We start from the raw sequence: 27,179 nt of genomic DNA, 5'->3' as shown, positions 1-27,179 counted from the left end.
ATATATGTCTCAACCCTTTATGCAAGGCCCAAAAATTGGGGCAGATTTTAAATATTACTTAAACTTAAATTTTTTTAAAAATAGTTGAAAGGTATGTATTAAACCTTCTGATATGGCATATCCTTAAAGCTGAAATCACGCTTCTGTCACTACATCCATTCATGAAATCAATGAATTACTATGGAGTTGCTCAGCCAAAGATGTTCTGGAAGAGTCTGTCCCTCAAGTCCGAAGGGAAATTGATCCAGATGGCAAAGCCAAGCCTGGGAAAAGACTAACCAGATGCTTTTTTTAATGGATGGTCTGTGCATAAAAATTTTACTATGCTGGGAATTTCTCAGGGAGTAGTTAGTCTCCGATGAGAGGCAGTGTCCTTCACTCATAACTTTATACATTAAGCAGAACAGGTGGATCTTCCAGTTATGGGGAAAACTATCTTCTGCAGAGGAAGCCAGTGATGAGTGCATGTTGGCATAAAGGCAATTCTCCAGATTTATACAGCAATCTGAAGTTAGTGTGTTGTGGGAAGATTGAAATTTCCAGTCCAGTGAACTTAGGCTCATGACGGCAGCTCCTCTTTGTGCAAGGGGCTTTGGGCACCACTGCAGCCCTCTGCCACAAGTTTATCCAGGTTTCCAAGGGGAAAAAGGAGGAGTGTTACAAAGGCATTGAAGTGTTCTGGTAAAACTTATACAGATACCTCTACTAGTCACTCATCAGACCCATCATACAGTACAATGCCCCATTTGGGATGTACCTCACAAGACACTTCCAACATCTGGAGAGACCACAAAAGTACCTCACCAAGAGGATTGCTGGCCTCAAACATATGCCCTATGCAGCCAGACTGAAAAACTTCTGGCTGTACTCAGTGGCATATCGCTTACTCAGAGGTGATCTCTGCCTGCCTGACTTACAAAGCCATGTCCAAATCAGAATTGATGGACATGCTCCACCTAAAGTCCCAAGTCACTGTGAGCCATGCGCCCTAGTGAGCTAAATCTTGCCACAATAATAAATAGAAAATGCTGGAGGGATAGACTCCTGTCACAGAGACTCCCCATGCTTTGGAACAAAATTCCAAACTACATTAGGCAGAGCCCCTCACTAACACTTTAAGAGAAACCTTGAGTGGATGGGTAACAGAAAAAATATACCCCTGGGATCACGTCACTGGCTCAGTTTGACAGAGGATCAGTTAATCAATGGGGCAGCGAAAGCAGACACACTGGCTAGGCTTATAAATGCCTTCGGGCAGATAGCCTAGTACCAACCTATAAAGTCTGCGTGTACTAGGCCAGTAGGTGAACTCAAATTTCATGGACACAAAATTGCTCCAACTACAAATGAGACTGTCCTAGGTTTACCATTTTTTTTTTTTTTTTTAACAATGCAAGTCAAACAAAATGTTAAATCAACATGCAACAGTTTACCAATTTCTTTTTTGAAGGGGGGGGGGGGGACTTAAATACACTTCATTTTTCAGGCCCATTTGCCCCAAGGTTTAAATGTTTTGATATTTACCTTGACTAGTATCGCAACCAGTCTTTCTAGTTCCACAGTGTTTTGCCCATTCCCAACAGGATCATAGGAAGTTACTAGGCTATTGGCCCCAAGACCCTTAAAAGCCTAGCCAAGAGTTTAATCCATCCAAAGACAAAATCAGCACCCAATGCCCACATCCAGCAGGGACATGGGTAGAATCCCAGGGACATATTTTCTATTTCTGATCCAGTTATCCAGATTGCCCTTAAAGGGGTAAAAGAGGTACTCTGAAGTGGAGAGGGAGTCTATTCCATAAACGGGGGATTCTCTGGGACACAAATCTGTCCCACCAGCAAGTCCTATTGATGGCACAGACCAGGACGAAGCCATGTGTGCAGGTTACCCGAGTGGAGTTTGACATGCGGATATGCAGCAGTCCCATCAAGGCAGGGTCTGAGATAGTCTTGTACGTCAGTGGTCACTTCTGAGAAGTCTGTCTAAAACATTAGCCTGTGTATGGTAGATTGAGGCCATGGATTCTGCTGGTGAGGAACCTCTGTGGTCTCACCAGCTGCTGCATGTGCTTTGCAAGGTACATGCCGAATGGGGCACTGTACTCAATGGAGCCTTAAGGGAAAATAGAGAAATAGTACCTTGTCCCTAGATGAGATACCCTTTGAGGTGGGCCAGGTAGAAAGCTTTCTGTACAATGGAAACAATATGGGGGTCAAAAAGTCAGGCTTCTCTCAATCCGGGTGCCCAAATTCCTCACAACTGAACGTTACCAATGGGATAATTTGTGGGGACCTCTCACCCTGGGGGGGGGGGTGCAGCATATTTTTGTATTCAGCTTGAGGCCATGTTTCTGGCACCAATCATTTGTTTGGGCGAGACCCTCTTGGAGTAAGTCCATGTCACTAGGGGAATGGACAGCTCCCATCTTGCAGTCAATATGCAAACTTGGTCAGCCATAGCCCACTGATTTTGGCATGTACCTCAGAAAAGTATATCCCAAACAGAAGCCCCAAAACCAAACCCTGGAGATACACCACTCTATATGGGTCTACTGCTTGAGGTGGCTTCCCCTATTTTGACTAGGTAGGTTCCATCAGTAAGCCAGTTGGCTACCCATCTGGTAATATACAAATTGATGCCTAGTTGAGAAAAAGTTGTCTTACAACATTCCATCTGTGTTGCAGATCGTTGCTCATTCATTACTATTAGGACCTCAGTTCCATCCTCTGAACTGATGCAGCAGTTTCCAAGCTCGCACCAGTCAAAAAACTCTCAGCCAAGACCTACCCATAATGCCCCTCTCCCAGTTACTCCAGATAGAGAGTTTGCCTGCCCCTAGATAATAGATGTAGTAATAGAAAAAAAAAAATAGAAGGCTCTGAGCAAATACCCTAACCAGGAGTTCCTAAAGTCCACCAGGGGGAAGGAAGGTGGGAAGTAATGAATGAACAAAGATCTACAACACAGATGGAATGTTATGGTAAGACATAACTTCTTTATCGGATGCTGTAAACCTTTGTTCATTAAATTACTATTAGGACAGAGTCTCCAGCTACTAGAGTCCATGGTGGCCCTAAGGAAGGATTTTCCTGAGCACCATAGAACCAAAAGAGGCTTGCCCCCTGGAGGCCAAATCCAATTTGTAATGAGAGATAAAGGTATGAGGTCTTGCCCAAGCGGCTGCTGCGCAGACATCCATAGAGGCTCTGGAATGAAATGCTACAGAAATAGCCATAGATCTGGTAGAATGAGCCTTTATTCTGGAAGGCAAGGATAACTTATTCTGTTGGTAGATAAAAGGTAATGACGTTTCTAAGCGAGGAGGATAAAGTCACTTTGGAAACAGGTTTACCCAATCTGGGTCCTGCAAAGACCACAAACAAATTTGTTTTCCTGAAAAATTTAGTCCTACCCAAAATAATGAAGTTGCCGATGCACATCAAGGGTGTGCAAAAGGTAGTCCCCTCTATCCGAATGCTGAGGTAAGAAAACCAGCAGGTCAATAGATAGAAATGGGACCCAGACTTAACAGGACCAGTAGGGGGGCAATGAGGATCACTGCTTCTCAACCTCTGAGCTTTCTGGAGAAATTTTGGAATTAGGGGAAACCGGGAAAGGCATACAGAAGACCCAGGGGCCAATCGTGAATTACAGCGTTCCTCAGTGGTTCCCCCTGAGGGGAGGGGGGGGGTGTGTCAGGGCAAAGTAGCTTCTGCATTTGTAGCTTATGGAGGAAGTAAACAGGTTGCAGCAAGGCTTGTCCCAGCATTGGAAGATCCGATCGCTGTTACAGGGGGACAACTCGTGAGGCATCAGGATGTTCCTGCTCAGATTGGTGTGCAATAATGTTGGAAACTGAATTAAGAGTTGCTATAAGAAAGCAGTTGGAAGCTAAAACTGCCCAGTGCCAAATCCTCATGGCTTTGCATGGAAATGCCCCCCCCCCCCCCAACAGGGAAGCATCCATGATCACAGTGGCCTGCGGAAGACAGAACGGTCGACACCAAAGATTAATCTGTAGCTTCATCCACCATAGCATTTCTTCCTTGCAACTGTTTTGTAAGACATATCATGTGGTAGAGTGGGTGAGTTAGCAACTACCACTGTGCAGAAAGGAGCCACTGCAGGATTCTCATGTGCAGTCTTGCCAGTGGTACTAACTTAATGGCAGCCGCCATGGAGCCCAAGAGTAGACGTACTGGTACATAGGTCTGAGAAAGGTTGTCTTGGATTTGGTGTCTGTTGACTGTAATCCCCAAGCAGAGAGCAAGACCTTGAGTTTGAGAGAGGCTGCAGACTAGGAGATTCCTGGTTGGAGGGGTAAGGAACCAACTGTCTAGATGGGGAAACACCTGGAATCCTTTAGTCGAAGATAAGCTGTCGAGACACCGAATGGCAGTGCCCTGAACGGATTGGCTTCCAGCTGGAAGCGGAGAAACCTCCGGGAGTGGTGATCCATCTTTATGTGGTAGTATGCATCTTGGGAGGTCTATAGAGCACATCCAGTTGTCCCTCCCTAGGAAGGGAAGAATGGACTGTACCGGGACCATACAGAATTTGTGAGGTTTGATAAATTTGTTCAACAGGCCGAGATCCAGGATTGGTCTCCAGTCCCCTGTCTTTTTTGGCACTGAAGAACCTAGAGTAAAACCTGGATCCTATCTGGTCTGGTAAGGCTGGTTGGAGGACTCTCTTAGCAGCTTTTCTATTTCCAAGGCTAATTCCCTCTGATTGGGTGGTACATCAGGGATTCGTTTCACAGGTCTGAGAATTAAATTGAATGGTATTTGGTAGCCTCTGGATATTCTCTGCACCCAAACATAGGTAGTAATAAGATGCCAGGCTGGTACCCAGACTGCTTCCAGAGGAAAGCAATCGGGCCTCTGCTCAGGAGCACTGGTAGGGTCCACCAGAGAATCAATCTCTAGCGCCCTGGTTACACAGACCCCCTCTACCCCAAAAGAGGCATCTTCCATACGATTTGCCCCCTCTGCCCGGGGGGGGGGGATTGTTCACCATGGTAGGGTCCACCGGAGAATCAATCTCTAGCGCCCTGGTTACACAGACCCCCTCTACCCCAAAAGAGGCATCTTCCATACGATTTGCCCCCTCTGCCCGGGGGGGGGGGGGGGACTGTTCACCATGAGTGTCACAAAGAGATCCCTGGGATTTCTTGAACCACATTTTCCCCCCATTCTGGTTCCTTGAGTAGTACCTCTAGGGGTTGGAAAAGCATATGCCCACAGCAGACAAGGTCTTTCCATCTCTCTCACTACATGCAAATGCCTCTCATACTTTGGGTCTAAAAAGTGCAGACACAGCAACAGGTGCATTGACAAAGGAAGATTTAAATGCATCTGCGAAGTCACACAACTGCATCCAAGCATTACGTCTCATGACAATGCCCCCCCCCCCCCGGTGCGAGATATCAAATGCATACAGACAGTCTCCTCGCAGCTAGCTACCCTTGAATCTATCATGCACCTCATCAGTTCAGCGACTAAATGGCGAAGGTCGCTGAAGCATAAGTCTAATCCCCTAGCCTGGGACTCCCTGTTTGGAGGATGGACAGCAGAACCATCTTCTGCCAGTTCCCTCTTGGTGGCCACCGCCACGCACATAGAATCAACTGTCAGCTGCTTGGACCAGTGGGGCTGGTCTTCAGGTGTATATAAAAACTGTCTGGCCTCCAGGGAACAAGTTCTACATTGTCCAGGGCCTTGCAGGTATGCTGCAAAAGCTCAACAAGGTCATCTGCTGGTGGGGTTACCCAGGAAGTAGATGGCCGGGCACAGGCAGCCTGCAAGAACAAGATTCCTCCGAAGAAATATTAGAGGACAGTCTCCCCGCTGCTTGAAAATTTTGGGAAAGTCTGAATGAGAGGTCGTCTGGGGGAAGACTGGGGACTCTTCTGGGGAAATCAAGGTGCTTCCTCTTGCACAGCTTCTTCCAGGGTGGCTCCCCAGTGGGATCCTCTGAGAGAGACTCCTAAGAAGGGGTTCCCTTCAAAGTGGGTTCTTGTGACTCCCGTGCCCGGGGTCCTAAAATAGAGGACTAGGAGAGGTGCATGCTGGGGGGGGGGGGGGGTTCTGATACTGATGTCATGCTGACTGCGAGCCTTCAGAGTGAAGAACCCTCCTCTTCACCTGGACAGCAGGTCCACCAGAGGAGGGATGGGAGCCTGGAACCAGGATGGACAACCTCGGAACTGGGGTCACACCACCCTGAGGAGCCCACCTCCAAGTGAGGAGCTCAGAACTGGAAGCTGGTGCCGTGGACAGACTGCACCAGCAAGAAAATAGGCACCTGGCTAGGTACGGACGGTGAGAGCATCGGTCTGTGCCAACAGGGGGAAAACACTGCTGTCGGAGCAGAGACAGTATGCACCGGAGTGGACATTGGTACAGAGGTCTCTGGGATCTAGGTAGAGGCCGGGGGAGGATAAACAGGTGAAGGATGTAGTAAGATTCCAAGCCAAGAGTGACGGAAGGTCTAGCTGGAATGGACAATCCCCTAGCTGCCAGAAGCTAGTCCATAACCTGCACTAGATTCAATTCAGAAAAACTCCTAGTGGATCTAAAAGGAGGCTGCGGAAACAATCAGGTCTTTCTAGAAAGGTGCTAAACCTATGCCCCAAAAAAGGTTGTACGTTGCAGAGCATCTTGTCTTTGGCAGGTATTCGAGTTTTGGAGCCGAAGAAACTGTTGTCACCGTGGCCGGGGATGGTGCTGAAGCAGCTACAGTCAGAGCCAATGTCTGACCCAAGGACAGCACCAAAGTCAGTGGTGCTGAGGATGGAACCGAAATAGGGGTGCATATCATGTACGGCACCGAGGAAGAAGACAGAGCCTGGTGCAGAAGAGGTGTGCGAAGCATGGAGCAGACTCAGTTCCCTAACAGACTGAGATGCAGGAACTCAGTGACTCGGGTTTTCCTCATTTTTTTTTTCCCTTGGAGGGGTGAGAGCTCAGACCCAGATAGTACCTCCAAAAAAGGTGTCTGTGTAAATCTTTTAAAGTATTTTTACGTTCTGCTAGTGTACGATTACTAAAACTCGCACAAAATGTCACAGCTTTAATATGATCCACATCCAAAAAGACAACAGGCATGTGTACCCAAGTTGGGCATCTTGCGCACACACTTGTCACGCTGTTTAAACCCCGACTTAGCTTTGTCTGACATAGTAAGGTAACAAGATTATCCTATAGAAAAAAAAAAAACAAAGGGAGAGAATAGCAATGATGGTATTTTAAAAAAACACCACCCAATTGGTAAGGAAGGGCCTGTCAAAGAGGGACAGTACCAATGGTAGAAATTAAAATTACCCAAGGTAAAGGGTATGGGATAGAATTGGGTTATAGGCGACAGTGAGAAAAGGCTAAACAAAATTTTGAAGAGAAACTGTCTTAAAAACAAAATTTTCTACTTAGCTTTGAGAGAGATGGCTAGCATGCTAGGAATGCGGCAAACGAGATCTGGAGTAACTAGGAGAGGGGCATTATGGGTAGGTCTTAGCTGAGTTTTTTGGCTGGCGGGAGCTTGGAAATGGTGGCTGTAACTGTTACAGGATGGAACAGAGGTCCTTATAGTAAAATTAATGAACAAAGATTTACAAGATCAGATCTTTTTGAGACAGACAACCTCCTCTTGCTGAAGCCAAACTGTGTGGGATCAAGTGTTTGGAGATTGCTAAAGTCCTTGTTAATGATGTCCATGATATTCTGTTCCATAACCTTGCAAATCAGGCTAGTTAGGCTGATGGGTTTCATTTACCAGATCAGTGGACACTCCACCTTTTTGTATAGAGAGTGTACAATGGCTGTCCTCCACTCAGCTGGGACAAAACTGGTACTCAGACTTGGGTTGAATAGGGCGCCTAATGGTGCTGCAAGTTCCTGCCTAAGTTCATGTAGAACACAGATTGGGGATGTTATCAGGTTGCATGGAGGATGTATTTCTTGCCTTTGAGAGCACAGTGATGACTTTATCTCAAGAGGAAGGGGGCAAGTACTGGCAATGTCCCGATTTACTGATGGAGGAGACAGAGGGGTGAAATTTTCACTGAATTCGTCAGCCAGCAAGTTTGCTATATCTGCTGCATTTGTATATGTGGTGTCCTTGACCACAAGTTCTGAATAGATGCTACCACTGACATTACAGACATATGTGAATAAGGCCTTATGATGGTCTCTAGTAAATGTGACCAACTTGGAGTTTACTTTGGAGGATTTCACTAGTGCTCTTATTTGCTTGTTTAGGCTAAGCAGAGATTGCTTCCAATTGGGCACCTGCTCCTTCTTGGACCTGGACAGCAAATTATTCCACTTGTTAAATGAGTTCATTTATTGCAGATGTTCACAAGACAGGTTTACTCTTCTTTGCAGAGGATGATTTAATCCTGTCAGGTATTCCCAACTCCATGCATCTATATAAATGTTCATATAGTAATTTGGTAGGTTTGGGTACTAGTGCCTGTTCCCAGAGGGTTGGGGTGGGGCGGGGCTGTGAAGCTGTTTATACCATCCCTAAGGAGGTTGTAATCAGCTTTGAAGTTTTTTTGATTGACCCTAGCTGGGGGGGGGGGATTATGACTTCGAACATGCCCACTTTATGGTCTGATCTTACTACTGCAATGGTTACTCATGTTAATTAATACCAAGTCCAACATATCACCTCTTGTGGGGGTATCAACTAGCTGTTCCAGAGCATTTGAACTGCCAAAAATAAAGGAATCTCTGGACATCTGTGTTCTGGCAAGAGTAGTTTCTCTAGTCTATGTTTGGGTAGTTAAATTCACCCAGATCAGGGTAAAGGACTGAATTTTGATAGATTCGAAGAGGTCTAGATTTACTACCCACAGTTTGGGGTTTGAATGTATGATAAGATGAGTAACCAGGTAAGGCGGAGGTGCTCTCCACAGCTTTGAACCAGGTTGCTGTGACTGCATGGATGTCAGCATTTTCCAGGGTTAGGAATGCTTGCAAGGAGTGCAGTTTCATATTTAGACTCCTAGCATTTAGCAGCATGACCTTTAACTTACAGACGAGACAGATGCTGGCAATCTCTGGCAAAGCATCGTGGTCTGTCGATCATATCTTCCCAGGCTGTCAGGTACTGGATTCCCCCTGGAATGACACCAGAAACTAAGCGAATTGTTAAAGTCAATAGTTATCCGTTTGGCATCAGGGGACAGCAGAATGCTGCTTAAGGCTAGGGACATACCTGCCAGAGACATTCAGCGAGTTCAATCATGCCTCTCTTCATATAGTTCAGGGAGGTACATTTCAAGTCATTCACATCAAACATGGACTACGACAGAGTCATAACAATACCTGTTGAGAGACTTAAGTGCGCATGTGATACGGCTGATTCTGGCCCCTGACAGCTAACTGACTTTCTCCTTATCCAACCTGGCGAGAGACACATGTGCATCTCACAATGGAGTCATCTAGGACTAATATGTTGGGTATATTAAGCCTTAGTGGTTGTGAGACAGGTGTGTGAACTATGCGTGGTATGGGCTGTGGAGATATTGTTCGGGTACGGTTTTGTTGAGGACCTCCACCCACGTGTGGGTGTGTGTTGTGTAGGTGGCGTTTTGAGGTGTAGTGCTGACAGCCTTCCCCATGCCAGATATACTGGCTTGTGAGGGAGACAGCTTGGACTTTAGGTTCCTAATGTAATCGCAACTCTAGTCTCAAAGAATTAAAAAAAAAAAAAAAAACTCACTAGCATCTGAGTCAAGACCGTTCAGATCATAAAAAAAATGGATGGAGAATTTTCAGCTATGATGAATCCTACTAACTCTCAAACAAGCTGTTAATTAACCACATGGCAAGTCTATCCCGGAGAAACAGTGGCACAATCAGTTTAACAAGTGAAGCCGCCTTCACCCTGCACTCCCCAAGTTTAAACACACATTGTAAAGAACAAAAGGAGTCAACTACAGCAAACATTTTAGAATCTTATTTGTAAGGATTGAGAAAAATCAAACTGTCATACTGCTCAGTATTTCCTGCCTTAACTACCAATTGTTAACAGCCATCCGAATTAAAAAAAACAAACACCCTAGAATCAGTCATACCAGGCAGTTGTCTTTCGGCTTTTCCCAGTTAGGGGTCGCCACAGCGGAACTCCGGTCCGCTAATGATTGGCAGTAGATTTTCACGAACGCTGAGGTGCCAGCTTGACGTTCAACCTTCAGCAGGCATACCCATTTACGCATGTCTTTCGAATGCCCACCAACCGCGGGGAGGGCATGTAGACTTCTCACAGAAGGCACTCCCCGCCCTCCAGTCAAGAATCGAACGGGAGAACCTCTTGCTGTGAGGCAACAACACTACCACTGCACCAGAGTCGTACCAGGCAGTCTCTTGACAATTGTCAAATACAGACATTGATGCAACTACAAACCAATTTGTTACTGAGGAGACTGCCAAATGTAGAATGTCAAAATCTGTCATGAAACATTTAAACCTCTGCAATGAAGGAAGAAGGAAAAATGAAAAATGTCAAACCACAAATGAAAACTTCAAAAATCCCACAATAATATGCAGGTATTCCCAGAGACTGAGCTCAGGGAGCTACACCTGTACACCTTTAGCTATGGTACCCAAGTGACAGAACCTGGTTAATGGGGCTTCACAGTCACTGCTTTTGCTTTAAAGTGAGCCAAAATTTAAAGTGAGCCAAAACAGGCAACAGGGACACCCAAGGGTGGTATAACCCAAAGAATAGCAGGAGTTTAACTCATTAAACCAGATGGGCTGGCCGGCCCAGTAAACAGCATCGTACGCCACAAGATGCTTAGTTACTTCATGGATTCTACCTCACACCAAAATGGCTAGTTACATACAGCCCTGGCCCACAAAGTGACTGTCAAAAAAGGGGAAATTCCACTTTTTTTCTTCTCTTCTAAGTACAGTTGTAATCAAAATGTATTTACACACTTGAAAACATGTGTTGTCAACAGCTACCAATATTCACCTTCCTAAAACACAAGCCTGCCAAGTCAGTTAGTAAGCAAAAAGAAAACTACAGCAGTATACGAAAGTGAACAGATTTCTTCCCACAAGTGCACCACGAATATACCACAGTCTTTCCTAAAACTTCAGGAATAAACTAAGGACTACAATTAACTATCAGGCTGGGAAATTCATGCAGTGCAGTTTGAGTAACAATTAGTCCGTTTAGGCTATACAATCCCCTTTAGTCCTAATCTACCCCAGCAAGCTGCCAACTACGCAAGTCTCCTGCTGCACTACTAATAAAGGGCCAGGGAGTACAAAGACAACTTCAATTACTTAAAATTGAGCATGTTTCACCTATACCATGAAACCACCATAAGTAGACTACTTCGCACTTTTCCAAACAAGAGAGGCTTTTCGCTACCTTTTGAGAAACGAAATGCTTAGAGAACTTTGACCCCAATTGTTGGCAACACATTTTTTCCAACCTTACTCTAGTAGCTGCTCACCATTTACTCAAGACTACTTTGCAGAACAGCACTAAAAATACATTTTATTTTGGTTTTGTTTAAGTTTGATGACGGGGAAATCCACTGGGCTAAGAAAAGCCCGTTTTCAGTGGAGGCCCGGGGAGAAAAGCTCTACAATAATTGCAAGTTGCATTTCACATGTTACAAAAGGACATGGTTCACACAGCTAATTAAACATTTACAGATAAGCTCCACGATATTTACAATTGGCTTGTCACAATGTTACAAAAATGAAAAGACAATACCGAAATCTCAATTTATATAAAGTGGATACTGGGAAAAGCCAGAGAGACAAAATGAATATTTGTTATAAACTCAACTGTAGGTTTAGCATTTCAAAATATATAGCTACTACCCATTAGTAGGTTAGGAAAATATTATGCATGGAGAGAGTAACAGAATAATTAAAATCGGAGAGTATAGTACAATAGATATTGGAGAGAAAATCAAGTTTTTGGTAGGGAAGGGATTGTTTTGGGTGTGAGGAAGTAATAGTAGAGGTAGTTGGAAGAGTCAGTGCAAGGTGGAATGCCTCAGATTCACACTACACCAACTGTCACACCTCAGCATATCTGTCTAAAGCAAATTTCACTGTAGCTCTGACCATCACGCTCATCTCTCAGCATGCCACTCTGATGCTTTGATACTTGCACACTTCTACCATTTCCTCCCTCCATACTTCCTAAACAGTAAATTCATTACACAGCTCACCACACTTACGAAGGGCCACACGCTCTTCAAAGATTAAACTGGTAGCGAAGCTTAGGCAGTCCATGGAGTTGGTCAGCAACGTGTGCTTGGCACTACTTAAGCATAAACGAGCCCCACGGAGTATTTCTTTTGGGGGGGGGGGCTGGTACCTTTAACCAACAATTGGCTAAGCTTCGGGTGTTGTTCTAAGAGGATCCACTATGTCTGCCTGGGATGACATGATCGGCAGACCACGATGCTTTACCAGAGATGGCCTGCACCTGTTGCCCTTGGGATTCCAGACACTGGCTAAGGCTCTTGCCACCCCTATAATGGCTTTTTTAGGCAAAGTTCAAAATGACAAATTCACCACTAACAGGTACAAGCAAGCAAAATCTGAGGGTAATGCTACAAGTCGAAACCTCAAAATGCATTCACTCGAGGCACTCAAAATGGAGAACAGACATCTGTGCAGTGACAAAGACCTGGTTCAATGCTCCAGAGAGCACCCCCTGCATTACCAGGCTATACCGCACCTTTTCAGCCACATAACCTGGACTGAAACACTAAAGGCGGAGGAGTGTCCATATTCATTAAGGACATCCACACCTCCAAGCTAGTTGCTCAGCATAATGCACCCGATCTCCAAGCTAGTTGCTCAGCACACTGCAGCAGAGATTATCCAAGTACAACTAACTCTGGGACAAAACAGCAATCCAAATTGCAACTTGCTACAGATCCCCCACCATGCCCCAGGATTCCCACTCATTTACTAATACACTGAAAAATATCAGGGTAAAACCCAACACTCCAATAATGGAAGATTTCAACTACTCCATTAACTGGGAAAACCTACTCATGTACCAACTCTTCTGCAATTCATAAATTCCACACCACCACCAGGGGAAGCAATATCCTAGACCTGGTCATTACCAACATGGGGAACCGGTGTTCCACACCAGAGGTCAATGCTTCATTGGTCAAATCAGACCACAAGCTAAATCAGCCTACACATCCACATCCCACCCCCTCACCCCCATTAGGGAAACCACGGTAAAAAATTTCTCCAAAGCCAACTTCATAGTTAAGACAGAAATGGCAAACTTCACGACACCCATGCAGACAGAATACAAGTACGACTGCGGAATCCTACACAAATGCACTTTATAAGCACTTACGAGTGCATGGATAGTGCTCTCCCTAACTGAACCAAGATGCTACCCTCCGAAAACGGAAGCCAATCTGGTGGCTCCCTGCCATAAACAAACTGTTGCAAAAAAAAAAAAAAAACCTCCCTGGTCAGCCTCAGTAAGAAGCTGAGATCCCTCAAAATCTAGTTAGGAAAACAAAAATCACCACGGATTCTAAAGACAACCACAAAGCATTCTATAGCTATGTTAAGAATCTCAATGGCAACATTCAAATCTGCTCAGTTACAGCACAATGGCACTAATTATACAGAACCAACTGATATTGCCAACATCATGGCAGACAGGTGCAGTGCTAACTTTAACCCCCCACCCCCTAAAGGGCCCATCTCTATACCAGAAGAAAGCAAAGTTACTGTAATCACAGCTGCACAGGTAAAAAAAAAAAAAAAAAAACACTCTCCAAAGCCAAGTACACAGCATCCATGGGACCCGGCAACATCCCAGGCTGCATTGTATATGAACCACAGAATTAACTGGCACCCCACCTAAGCACCATGTCCAATCACAGCCTCGCCTCAGCTTTGTGCACACTTGAAATGCACACAGCGACAGTTGTCCCACTCCTCAAAGGGGGAGCCACCACGGACCCCGGGAACTACCACCCCATTAGCCCAATGAGTCTGGTTTGCAAGGCCATGGAACTTATAGAACAAAGATTGGACCCCACCCAGTTCGGGTTTGTAAAAGGCAGATCATGTCTCCTGAACCTGACCGACTTCTTTTAAGCAGTCACCAAAGCCGTAGACGAGGGCAAGGCGGTTCATACAGCCTATCTAGATCTCGCCAAGGCTTCTGCCACCACCCCCCACACTGGAATTGTAGATAAACTCAATAAACTAGGTATAAATCCCCATGTCACAAGATGGCTTGGCAACTGGCTCACCGACAGAACCCACACTGTGAAAGTAGCAGACTCCAAATCAGACTTCAGACCAGTGGCAAGTGGAGTACAACAGGGTTCAGTCCTGGGTCATCTTCTGGTTGGTATTTCTCTGAAGTACAGGCCAACACAGAAGGTCTTTGGCTAAATTCGCAGACAACTGCAAACTAGGAGCCATAAACTCCTAATGATGTGGACATCCTACAAAAGGTCTCACTGAGACAGATGCCTGATGTTAAAGCCATGGCCTCAAACTCAATGGCAAAAAGTGCACAGTCACCCCCTTTGGTAAAAACTCTACACCCATGGAGGTGTGACGAGACCTTGGGACACAGGTAGACTGCAGTCTCTCCTTTGATAAATCACATTGCCACAGTAGCCAGGAAATCCTATGTGGCACACATCATCCAAAGGGGGGGGGGGGATTCTTCCCCTCTACTCATCACTCAGACCCATTAGAGAGTATAACACCCCTTTTGGTATGTACCTCACAAGACAACAGGAAAGGCCGCTGAAATACCTCACAACGAGGATTACTGGCCTCAAACAGATGCCTTACACAGACAGTCTCAAAAACACTCAAGCTTTCCATCACCTACTCAAGAGCCGATCTCTGCCCAGCATACAAAGCTATGTCAAACCCAGAGCTGTTGAATATGCTTCACTTAAAGAAATCCCAATCCACCTAGGCTACACGCTCTAGGGACCTAAACCTTCTCACCACAATAAACAAAACATGCTGATAAGTCATGTCCCAGAGACTCCCCATACTCTGGGACAAACTACCTATCTACATTAAACGAAGCTCCTCATTAGCACTCAAAAGAAAAATCTTGATGATTGGATGGGAAATAGGAAATTCACCCCAGGGATCACCTCTGTGGCTCTGTTCGACAGCAGGGGCACAGGAAAATAATTCCTGGGGTGGCGAAAGCCAGGGTACCTTTTTGGCTAGGCTTGTATAGGCCCTAGGGCCAATAGCCTAGTACCTACCTACGAACCCCTAGTACCAATTTTTTAGTGATACAAAGAGGCAAAATATCCATGAATTTGTGGGCTATAGACCATCTTAGCATTGATGTTGCGAGCAGGTACACTGCCAGTATCAGTAGGGTCTGAGAGATGCCATCTTGAACAAGCCGAGAGAAATATATGGTGGTGCTCAGTTCACAAAGAAAGACTTTGTAACTACATTACAGATGAGACAGAATTCAGTGCATCAACCAACCTACCAAATGAAACTGCTCATCCTGTCTCTTAAAAAAACCCAGCTCTCCATCCCATTTTCAGCCTTATAAGCAGTTCCAAGACTAAAATAGTCATGTGAACTAGGAGACTGCAAATAAACAAGCTCATAAATGGTTTCCCTCTCTTCTCTATGGTGCCACCATACTGACAAACATTCAGACTACCTTAAAACAAATTAGAATCATGCAACCATAAAATTGCAAACTTTGCTATTAATGCACAACACACTGTACTATCAAAACCCCTCAAATGGTTAAAAACGACCCCTCCTCCTTGACCAACTACAAGTTAATATAGTGCATAAAGTAGTATGCCAAACAAACGCCCAGCTCTCAACTCAAAATCTATACTTCCACCAGAAAGAAAACTGGTCAATATCTATAGTACTACACTGTAGCAAAACTCTGGAACGTCCTAAATAGTATCAAGACTATCCCTAACCAAAAGGACAAATAAATAAATCTGGCAGACATCTTTTTCAAAGCTGTGCTTCCTTTCATTGCACTATTGACAATTTACTTGTCTAACTTCTCTTTATTAGCTATAAAAGGACTGCTTTTGTTTGGTCACGGTTACTGACACTGCAGGCACACACAATAAAAAAGCTACTCTCCCATGTACATACATTATATATTCATTTTCTCTAACAGTCCTTCAGTAAAACATTACTGAAATTGCACAATTACCTTCCCTTAAACCTCACCCCTTACGAGCATTAATCGGTACGTATTGATCCCAGAATATATGTAGTTTGTGCCATCTTTAAGATGCCCTTAGTTCTTTTCTCACTCTTTTAAAACAATATTGAGTATTTCAAATACAGCAAGTTGAGCTTAATTTCATAAGAGGCGAGTAAAGACACCCTTGCTAAGCTAACCTAGCAAATCCAAAATCTCCAAGCACTTAAAAAAACATCTAACTTAAAACATTCCTGGCATTGATTTTAGATTTCCTTACAGCACAGGAATCAAGGTGTGTGTAGAGCTTCTGCAAGCCTTCTAAATGTTCTAACCTTAATTGAAAAATAACCTCAATCATTTAAATGACCTCTGTACATGGGATCCCAAAGCAAATGAAAAGTGCTTAGCCTGGATGTCAAAACATTTGACAAACACCCGTACTTCACCACAAAGAAATAGAAGCCATCAATAGAAAAGCCATTGCTGCTTCATTCCAAACACAAACTTCTTAATCCAATACAGAATCATATTATCCAGACAGTGTGTAATACAACTTTTCCCTATACCAAAACATGGGAAACAAAGGAAACAATGCACACACAAGATTAAAAGGGGCAATGGGCAGTAGCATAAAAGGGGCAATGGGCAGTAGCATACAAGGGGCAATGGGCAGTAGCATACAAGGGGCAATGGGCAGTAGCATACAAGGGGCAATGGGCAGTAGCATACAAGGGGCAATGGGCAGTAGCATACAAGGGGCAATGGGCAGTAGCATAAAAGGGGCAGTGGGCAGTAGCATAAAAGGGGCAATGGGCAGTAGCATAAAAGGGGCAATGGGCAGTAGCATAAAAGGGGCAATGGGCAGTAGCATAAAAGGGGCAATGGGCAGTAGCATAAAAGGGGCAATGGGCAGTAGCATAAAAGGGGCAATGGGCAGTAGCATAAAAGGGGCAATGGGCAGTAGCATAAAAGGGGCAATGGGCAGTAGCATAAAAGGGGCAGTGGGCAGTAGCATAAAAGGGGCAGTAGCATAAAAGGGGCAGTAGCATAAAAGGGGCAATGGGCAGTAGCAGAGGGGTTTTACTCAATAGAAACAAATCAAAGTGTGAAACACCCACCCATAAATGGGAGGCAGTGTTAAAATAAAGCTACTTAGTAAGCCTGTTTACAAAACATGCACTGAAGTACTAATATTGTTTTCTGAACATAAAACCATGTAATCACTGGAAGAAAAAATGAATTAAAAAGTAGAAGGATCACACCAGTTTATAGCACGAGGGCAGACTAGCAGCAACATTTCGTAACAGAGCAGATAAAGAGATTCCTATCAAGAGCAGCTAAATCAAAACACAAAGTGAAATCCTACCCACAACAAGCAGCATTAAAACAAAGTGATAAGGAAAAACATGGCAAAATAACGTAAGTTATCAGCTATGTGACTCGCCTAGACCTCACACTGGAAGCATCTCTAGTAGTTTCTCAGATTATATTAGGTACACAGCAAAATGGATACAATTAAGGGCAGAGACCAAGATGCCCCACCTAACAGTTTATGCAAAACGTAACAATCCTACCTACAACCACAATAAAACCAGATATCCCTAACCACAAAGCATACACCAATAGAGACGTGGAGCCACAACAAGGCAACCTACTAAACTTAAACATTGCCTAATACAAACCAAAGTCAAGGAGACAGAAAAAAGCCGAATGAAAATTACAGACCAACCCATCTCAGATGCAGTGCGGCGACTGAACATCTCGACCTCCCCAAAAATAGCTCATTTTACCAATCTCAATGTAATTACTTTTACTAAAACATTTACCTTAACTGTATCCACAAAAAAAAAACAACATTAGGCACAAAACAAGGATACCAACATTTACCACGCTACTGCTGTCATTACGCTTACGTTCAATAACACTACAACATACCCAAATACAATCCATCAGTACACACACACACAAAGTAAACACTAAACACACGAAGTCGGCTTCCCAGAAACAAAACAGACGCTGCATTAAAATAAACTTGTCAAGACTCCAGACACCCAAGTACATCTTAGATAACGACAGTTAAGTTTATATTACGTAGCCGACATCAACATAACAAAACAAGACCAACCACCACTACGAAAATTAAACACTATTATAAATGTAAATTAAACAGCATAACATTTTAAATATGCATCAAATTTAGCTTTTGCTGTTAGAAATACTTACCAACACGGCCATGCCCATGGCTAACGTGACCTCTTAACTTTCTAGTCTTCCTAAACCTAGTAGGCTGAAAAAGAAACGCAATTAAACCAAGCACCTAAAACATTCAGATTTAGTTAACAATCATACAGAATCGCCCGCAGTTCACGTTCTCTATAATTTTTAATTAATGCTTGTACACTATATACAGCACGTATCTTTTAATTTCTCCTTCCAGGCCCTTACATGCAGCAATTGTAACTTCCACTAAAGATATTTGAATAAAGTAAAACATATACATTCGGTTAGAAAGTTAACGGTATATCAAAAGCATTCCACAACAACTTTTTCGTTAAAATAAACATTTAACACAGAGATGGCAAAAGATTTAACAAACAAACCCATTCTCGATAACTACAAGCAAACCTACCATCTTGGGGGGTGACGTCAAAAGGAAAAATCTCGCGTTGAAAAAGAGAATAACGATTAAGAATCCAAGGCAAGCATCTATGTTGTACTACTGAAACTGATACAAAAAGTGATTGACCCGGAAGTTGTTTTTGTGCGCCTGCCTCCTAAAATTCCTTTTTCCTGCTGCTCTAGATAGGAGTAACGTGTTTTGCCTAATTCAGAAAAATGAGTGTCCCGGCTTTTATCGATATTACTGAAGAAGATCAGGTTAGCATTGCCTACTGGTCTTGCTGTCTAAAATAGGAGTCACATTATGTTACTATTTATGCTGCCAACAACTGCTCCGTTGCATTGTGAGTAGATAGTAATAACCAAAGGCCCGTTGCACTTTGGAGAGTAATCGGTAATGCAGGATCTCTGGTTGATGTTATTGTAATTAGAGATCCACACTGAGAGTGAAAAAAGCTCACTAATGGTGATTGTTATAGTTGCCAATTTAATAGGTGATATACTTCTGAAAGCAGTTCGCATAGTTTTGTTTGTTTGAAGCACAACTTCCTTCAACAGTATTAGAAGTAATTAGTTGCTTTGATAACTTTGGGTAGTACGCATACACAAATACAACACCTGTAGTACTACATCCGCCAGTGCTGCTGTCTGTGTTTCTGGAATGTCCAGTTGATGGAGTACTGTGTGTGTGGTGGTAACCCGGGTCCTCACCTTGTGGTTCATTTGTTAGTAATGTGAAGTGTTTTATTTATGTATGTATCTCCCTCTCTCTGGGTGTGTGTATATCCATGTATATGTGTGTATCTATATATGTGTATGTGTCTATATGATTGTGTGTGTGTGTGTGTGTGTGTGTATGTGTGTGTATATATATATATATATATATATATATATATATATATATATAAAATGTGTGTGTGTGTGTATGTATATGTATATATATATATATATATATATATATATATATATATATATACACACATACATTATATATATATATATATATATATACATATATATACACACACATTTTATATATATATATATATAAAGTTGTGTGTGTGTATATATATATATATATATATATATATATATATATATATATAAAAAATGTGTGTATAAATATATATATATATATATATGTGTGTGTGTATTACATTTTATATTTGTTGACTGGGTTTGTCCAACTGGGCTACAAATGCCCATTTTCTGCAGAGGCCCGAGGAGAAAAGCTCCAACAGAAAATAGAAATTTTACGTATTAAATACATATAGAAATACATTTATCAGTACCACAGATTACTGCATTACAGTGCCACACATTACATAAAAAAAAAAAATATATATATATATATATATATATATATATATATATATATATATATATATATGTATGCATTGCATATATATATATATATATATGTGTGTGTGTGTGTATGTATATATATTATATACATGTAGGCAGACAATGATCGTTCTGTAAAATTTACAGATTTTGTAATTGTTGGCATATTTGAACTCATTTCATTTAGAATTTCATTTGGTGGTGGCTCATACTGGGGTGACCTGCAGCTTTAAGCACATGATGGGGAGTGAATAGGTGCAGATGAAGGAAACAAGTTAATTGGAAGGCAGGATTTAACTAAGTAAATCAAAATCCATGTAACAGTTCTAATTAATCCTACCACCCCATATATCTTCTGTATCTACCAAAACTCATTATGTGCTTTTGAGGTGATAGATTTGCAAAGGTAAACGTATTGTAAAAGCTTCTGGCAAACTGCTTCTAGAATGTAAGTTTTCTAGCTGTACTTTTGTTTTGTTTTTTTGTTATATTTTTTGTGTGCGTTTATGTAGAGCACAGCCATCTTTATTTTGGTTGTCAAATGTGTAGGTTACCATGCAGTTGTCACAGACTAGGATCATTAGCTGTCTGGAATATACTGATTAAACAGAATGCGTATTAGGTGGTGAAGTATCACTGACCTGATAATTATGGTGATGGTTATTAGAGTATAGCAATGCCAGTGGAGAATGTAATATGTTCTGAGCTTTTCTTCCCGGGCCTCCACTGAAAATGGGTTAATGCCCAGTTGGACTTTCTTGGCAAGTAAATGTCAATTAAATAAATATACAGAGTGTGTGTGTGTGGTATTGCTTGATGGGAGTCAGTGGACATGGGGTGCTTGTACGTGTACTTCACAGACATCATTTAGGTCAACCTCTGTTTAACATTTACTAACAAACAAATGGTGTAAAGAATAAATCTTTATAGTAGAAAATAAATGGGTAAGTTCATCCCATGCCATCAAGTGCCTTGTCAAAAAATGCTCTATGGAGATTAGAACCATAGGGTGGCAATTTCAATGCTAGAAACAAACATACATGTCAAAGAAGGCAGTAATTAGCAACATTTGTGACCCAGTAGATTTTTGGAAGTAGTTAAATTAAGCAAATCAGATGGTATTTTAGTCATTTTCAGAGTTCTGTTATCTTGTCAGTGTGGATGCTCTCAGTAATAGCTCTTTCCTCGGTATTTAAGAGTAACATTGATTTTTCATTTGTAATATTGTATCAGAGCAGGCCACCCTAAGCATTTGTGTGTGTGTATATGTATGTATATGTGTATAATACATACACAAAAAATTGGTCTTGAGTAGACCAAAATCCCACTTACCAGATGTTCAAAAGACCAAGATGGAAAAACCCAAAACTCCGTAAGACCGACTGTTCGGAACACAGGCTGATCACTACAGGTAAATAACAGCTTGACCATAATGTTGACCTTTGACCCTTACCTCTACAGAAGTACAATCTCAGAGTTGGTATATTTAGTTAGGTGGGGTGTGGGGGTAAAGCCCCCATATGGGTGAGTTTTCTTTGCTTCGGTTTTAGTTTGTTTGTTGGGCTGGGTGAGCGGCCACTTACCCGTAGTGATCTGTCTGTGTTCCGAACGGTCGGTCTTCTGGAGTTTCGTGTTTTTTGTCTTGGTCTCGTACATCTGTGCATATGCGTGTGTGTATGTATATCTATACAGATGTATAGCTTTATATATATATATATATATATATATATATATATATATAGGTCTACTTTAAAATGTTGAATTATCACAATGTCAAGTGTTACAAAGCCGAGACGAGAATGGTGAAAGTACAGTGTATTGAAAACGCACTAGATCGAGTAGCAGAACACCAAAAAAGGAAGCTCAAAACATTAAAAATGAAAAACGTGGACTTTCAAAACATCAAAAGTCTTATCGTAATATTCTGTGCTTTAAATAGCTCACTGTCATTTTAAGACGTTGTACCAAGTACCTGCAACATGGTGAATGTAACATTTGAAAGGCTTGGAGTGGTAGGTCGCCTGTATACAACCACAAAATTCCAAAAGGGTAAGGACATTTTAATTATAGGTGGATATATTTACAACTTAGAACGAACAATAAACAGTAAAAAGTATTGGTGCTGCAAAAGGAAACGTATAGAGAAGTGTAAAGGTAGAGCAGTTACTGTAGCTCTCCCCAATGGTGAATAACTGTGTAAATCTATCCCACACCATCATACAGGTAATCCGGTAGAGGCAGAGAAATACCTCGTGTAATGAATTAAAGCAAAAGGCTGTACTGTCCAGATACACCCCTTGTTTAATTATTTACGATATTATGGCATCCACGTCTGTAGAGTTTGTGTCAAGTGTACCCAATCAGAAAGCATTACTGCAGCAAGTGGGTAGAATTCGTAGGGCATAGACAAGTTAAGTTTGGAAAATGTAAACTTGAGTGATTTTCCTCTGAAAGATGGTGAATTTATTGAGAAGTGTGTCAGATCCTGCAAGTGATTTAACAGTACTAGTGTTTACGACCATCTGCAACCTGTATGATTTAAGTCACTCTACCATCTCGTTTATGTATAGGGTATAGTATGCAGGAAATTATGTAGTTTTCATGGTATCGTGCAATATGGCGAATATAATAAAACTGTCCCATTGGTTTACTGTCTAATGTCTAAAACATCCTTGTGGTCATATAGTGTGATGTGGGATTGCATTTTCCACCTGTTAAATGAGTATCAGTTTGAGACATCAATAAAATATGTTGTGTGCGATTTTGAGATTGCTGGCATAAAAAGTCTGCGCAGCAATATTACTAGTGTTACTGTCAAAGGTTGCTTCTTCCACTTTGGGCAGAATATTTGGCATAAGGTGCAGGCTTTAGGTTTGTCTACCTTGTATAATTCCTGCCAGAAGTTTAAATTCGCTGTTAAAGCCTGGTAGCATTGGCATTCTTAGAAGAGGAGGAGGCTTTACCTGGATTTTATGTATTACGGTATGCGTTTCCTGTGGAAGGCAGAGAGTTGTTGAGGTACTTTAGCGACTGGTACCTTTTGGGGAAGGCAAGAAAGTTTGCAATCAGAAGTCCACCTTCTGCTTGCTTTCCACCCTATTTCCTGTTAACTTTGGAACATATCTGAATTAAATGCCTTGTGTCTGCCTAGAAACAAAATAGTATAGAAGAGTGGCACAGGAGACTTAAGATTGTGTTAGGGTCTCTGACAACAGATGTAGCAGTTTTACTAACTACACTAGCATGCGAGGAAGACAAGGTTGAGGAATTGCGATTTTGTTTAGCTGCATGATGTCCACCATCGAAGAAGAGATAACTGCTTGTGCGGCACTCACAATTTCAACATGTCTTGAATAACAAAGCTTCCAAATTTACAGTAAACTCTCTGAAAGCAATCGCAAACTTGCTGAAATTTATAATTTGTACGTATTTAGCCTACTGTTGTGGAATGTGGTACACACTGTATTTCTTGGAAATGGATGGCATGAAGTGGTAATGGTTGCACGAGTGGAGGATTTTTAGAACACAAAAGAAGCAACTGCATACTAATTGGAACGTCACGATGTACTGATAGTCTTGTATTCTGGTTTATTAGTTGGCACATCAGATTAGTTTTATGTTTTGATTCTACGGTTTCAGCATTGTACACAATTTGTTTAGAAGCATGCACAGGTGAAAGGACTTAAGTGTAACGTCTGCAGGTTTAAATTCGATGTTTTTCATGTCTGTGTTTTAGGATTCACTTTTCTGTGTTCTAGTACTCGAGATCTAGTAAGTTTTTGATGCATTGTACTTTTGTCATTCTTGTTTCGGCTTTATAAACATTCAACCTTGTGATAATTCAATGTTTTAAAGTAGGTGTGTGTGTGTGTGTGTGTGTGTGTGTGTGTGTGTGTGTGTGTGTGTGTGTGTGTGTGTGTGTGTGTGTGTATTTTGCACATTTATATTTATTTTGAAAATAGTCATAATGGAGTTTATCCAGAGTAAAGGTGGACCTATTTCTGTGCAACTGTGAGGACCTGCTTTTGTTAGATACAGTTATGTAGTAAAGTATGAGTTTAAGAGTAGGTCTTGCAGTTTGAATCTTGTGGCATTCATTCAAGGGATGACAAACAGTTGACGGTCTAGCAGTAAATACAAGTTAGTCTTAATCTTGCTATGGAGTTTGACACTATTCCTTATAAATGAATGACAACATTTAAAATATTACTTCATATATAATTCAAGAAAACATTAGTTGAGCAACAGGAACAAGTCATTTCGGGGGGGGGGGGCACTTTTTTGCTAATGACATGGGTTGCCAGTGGTGTCTGACAAGGCTGCGTCTTGGGTATACTTCTTTTTGGACTGTTCTTCCTTTTTTAACCACTTTTTTATTAATTTTTTTAAGTAATAAGCAAACCTACATTAAGAGAAAAGAAAACAAACCATGTTGACCTTTTTTCTTTTCATTGGATTATACATCACATATCTTTTCTGTCTTTATAACTATCATCAGTCCAACATTACATAATTTGCTCAATTCATGCCTTCATTTAAACCTCACTCCTCCTCCTGAACATTCTTCTGCATGTATTCTTCCCATAATTTCCATTTATTTTTACTCTTCCAGGTCTTTTATTTCTTTTATAATAATCAATATTTCAGAAGCAGTTGGTTAAGATGTAGATTTTCACTTTCTAATTGTTTTTTTTTGGCAGCCAACAGAAATCCTCTTAAGGTCTTACTGTGTCTAGGTAATTCAGAGCCTGTGATACATCCTCACTATTGCAAATCAAGGTCCAGTCTCCACCTGTAATTAATACTTCCTGCTTAAATCTGATTATTTCTCCCAATATTTTCTTAAGCTCTCTAATACTACCTTTTGGTGGGATATAAATACATGCCAATGTAATACTCTTTCTTTATCAGTAGCACCTTAATACCACAAATTTACCATTAGTTTCTTCTTTTTTCCTCTTCTATCACTGAGACCCTCTAGCAATGAGTATCCTTACTCCTGTTTTCCTTTGTTTCTGATATTTTGCTGAATATCCAGCCTGAAATCCTTTCTCTATTGTATTCACTTGCTCATTCTTTTCAAAATACATTTCCTGCAGCATTGCTAGTATTCAATACTACTTCTTTTTGTCTAGATCTGTAAGGCCATTTACCTTCCAAGATAATACTGATAGTGTGGCTTTTGTGATTAAAAAGCTATTGTTCCCATGTAATATACATGATGGTGTTTTTTTCTTTTTTTAATGTGCTTTTCCAACTTTCGTGTTGCATGCACACACTAAAGATTGGGCAGACTGATCTTTAGTACACTTATTTTCATCTCAGTTGGAACATACTTCACATTCTTTTCAAGACTTTTTTGTTTTAATGAAAACTGTTATACAAAAAAAAAACTAAATACATTTCCAGAATGCCCACATTCCATGCTAACTTGGAGCAGATAAACAAAACTATGCACATCTTCAAAAAAAGGAATATTTCCTCTCCATGTAGGAACAATTGCCCCAAATCAGCAGAAGTACACATAAGGCCTACTAAACCTAAAATTAAGGTTCCCCATGCTAAAACATGTGTTAGTCAGTGTTCCTACCTACACTGATTGGTGACTTTATCTATTTTCTATCCCATATGTGAAAAATAGGTCATATGCTTTCAGAAAAACAAACCTTTATCCCTAAGGAAAAAGAGCACTGACTATTTTTAAATAAAACTGAATTGAGCACTGTTCTAATGCATTGGAGTATTCCTGCTGTTAGGGAGGCTGATATCTCTTAGCCACTTCCCATAATTTCCAACTTTATTTTTACTGAACTGTTTGCCATTGTACATTTTAAATGTTGCATTTTCTTAGCAAAGAATGCACAGAATTCTCAGGATTAATTGCTTGCACCGGCAGATAGCTTGACTTCATGTAAAAGTAGTCGGCAACGAGGTAAAAAAATCAGCCAACATATGTGCAGATGCATGATACAGGAAGAAATCTTTGTAAAATTTTATTCAGAACAGAATGTACAACTGCCTTCATCTACAGACTTCTTGACTTCCACTGAGTACATTTGCTAATGAAAGTAAAAACAAGCTAATCTCTTTGCAGATACAGGGAACTTCAGTGGTTTTTTTTTTTTTTTTTTTTTTTTTTTATGGCTTTCATCATTTTGTCGTTTATCAATCCTACTTGTTTACATAAAAAAAACTCTCTTTAAAGAGTAAGCCAAGGGCAGTAATCTTGACATCCACCCTTGTAAAAATAAGAGGAATTATCTTAATTGTACATATAGTGCAATTGGTGCACTTTTACTCCCACCCCAGCAGTTCAGGATCCGCAGCATGTTAACTTAATCTTGTTTCAGTCCAGCCTTTCTTCTTTTTTAATACTGTAAAACCCGTATAGCTTACAACTAAAAGTAACTTGTTTACTGTAATATCGTTGACACATACAACAGTTAATGAAAATACTCCTCCCCATTTAAAATACCCTGATACACACTGTGCAAAACTGCTTTACTATATATCACACAGTTTATATAATAAATGTTTCTTACTAATAAGAACAAAATTGTTTTACTTAGTTATTTTTTCTTTTAGCGTCCTAAAAATTAAAGATATAAAGTGAGTATGTCACACAGTTTTATCTACATCACACCCACAAGTTTAACCAACTCAGCAGAAGTCCAGCCTTTCTCAACTACTTTTTCTTGCAGAGCCATATTTGACAAATGTGACCAATGCTTTACAGTCTCCCATTTATTCATTACTTGTAGTGTTGCTGGTCTTCATCCTGTTTGTCTCCATCTCCATCTCACATAACTAGATTCTGGTTCAAGTCCAAGATACTCCTGAATTTTCAGATCTCCTCCTGTGCTTTTTTCTCTCTCAAACATTTTCCTTTGGAATGTTGGAAAATGTTTCACTGGTAGGTAGAGTCTCCCCCTCTCTCTCTGAGCTTTGTTGTCAAAAAATAAAAAAAAATAAGAAACAGATTCCTCTTCTGCTTGCTGCCTCACTTTTTT

The 27,179-nt window shown here is 41.4% G+C and overlaps 2 protein-coding genes across 3 annotated transcripts in view; one reads left to right on the top strand and one right to left on the bottom strand.

Moving 5' to 3' along the window:
- Positions 1-18,890, bottom strand: part of RPL27A (ribosomal protein L27a) — a 59,712-nt gene extending 40,822 nt beyond the window's left edge. Inside the window, exons 1-2 of the mRNA XM_044058944.1 lie at positions 18,836-18,890; positions 18,430-18,493 (exon numbers count right to left, since the gene is read on the bottom strand). Of these exons, the coding sequence (XP_043914879.1) occupies positions 18,430-18,493; positions 18,836-18,838 (67 nt within the window). The 5' untranslated portion in view covers positions 18,839-18,890. The remainder of the gene's footprint in view (positions 1-18,429; positions 18,494-18,835) is intronic.
- A 63-nt stretch (positions 18,891-18,953) lies between these two features.
- Positions 18,954-27,179, top strand: part of EIF3M (eukaryotic translation initiation factor 3 subunit M) — a 1,227,752-nt gene continuing 1,219,526 nt past the window's right edge. Inside the window, exon 1 of one of the 2 annotated variants that reach the window (XM_044058942.1) lies at positions 18,954-19,083. In XM_044058942.1, the coding sequence (XP_043914877.1) occupies positions 19,042-19,083 (42 nt within the window). In that variant the 5' untranslated portion in view covers positions 18,954-19,041. The remainder of the gene's footprint in view (positions 19,084-27,179) is intronic. The other variant, XM_044058943.1, reaches the window with a different exon arrangement.

Source organism: Protopterus annectens, chromosome 17.part0 (assembly GCF_019279795.1).
Source record: "Protopterus annectens isolate FY-2018-M chromosome 17.part0, PAN1.0, whole genome shotgun sequence".
NCBI classification, from domain to species: Eukaryota; Metazoa; Chordata; order Ceratodontiformes; family Protopteridae; genus Protopterus; species Protopterus annectens.
Note: the sequence above shows the minus strand (reverse complement) of the source record. Positions and strands in the feature narration are given on the sequence as shown.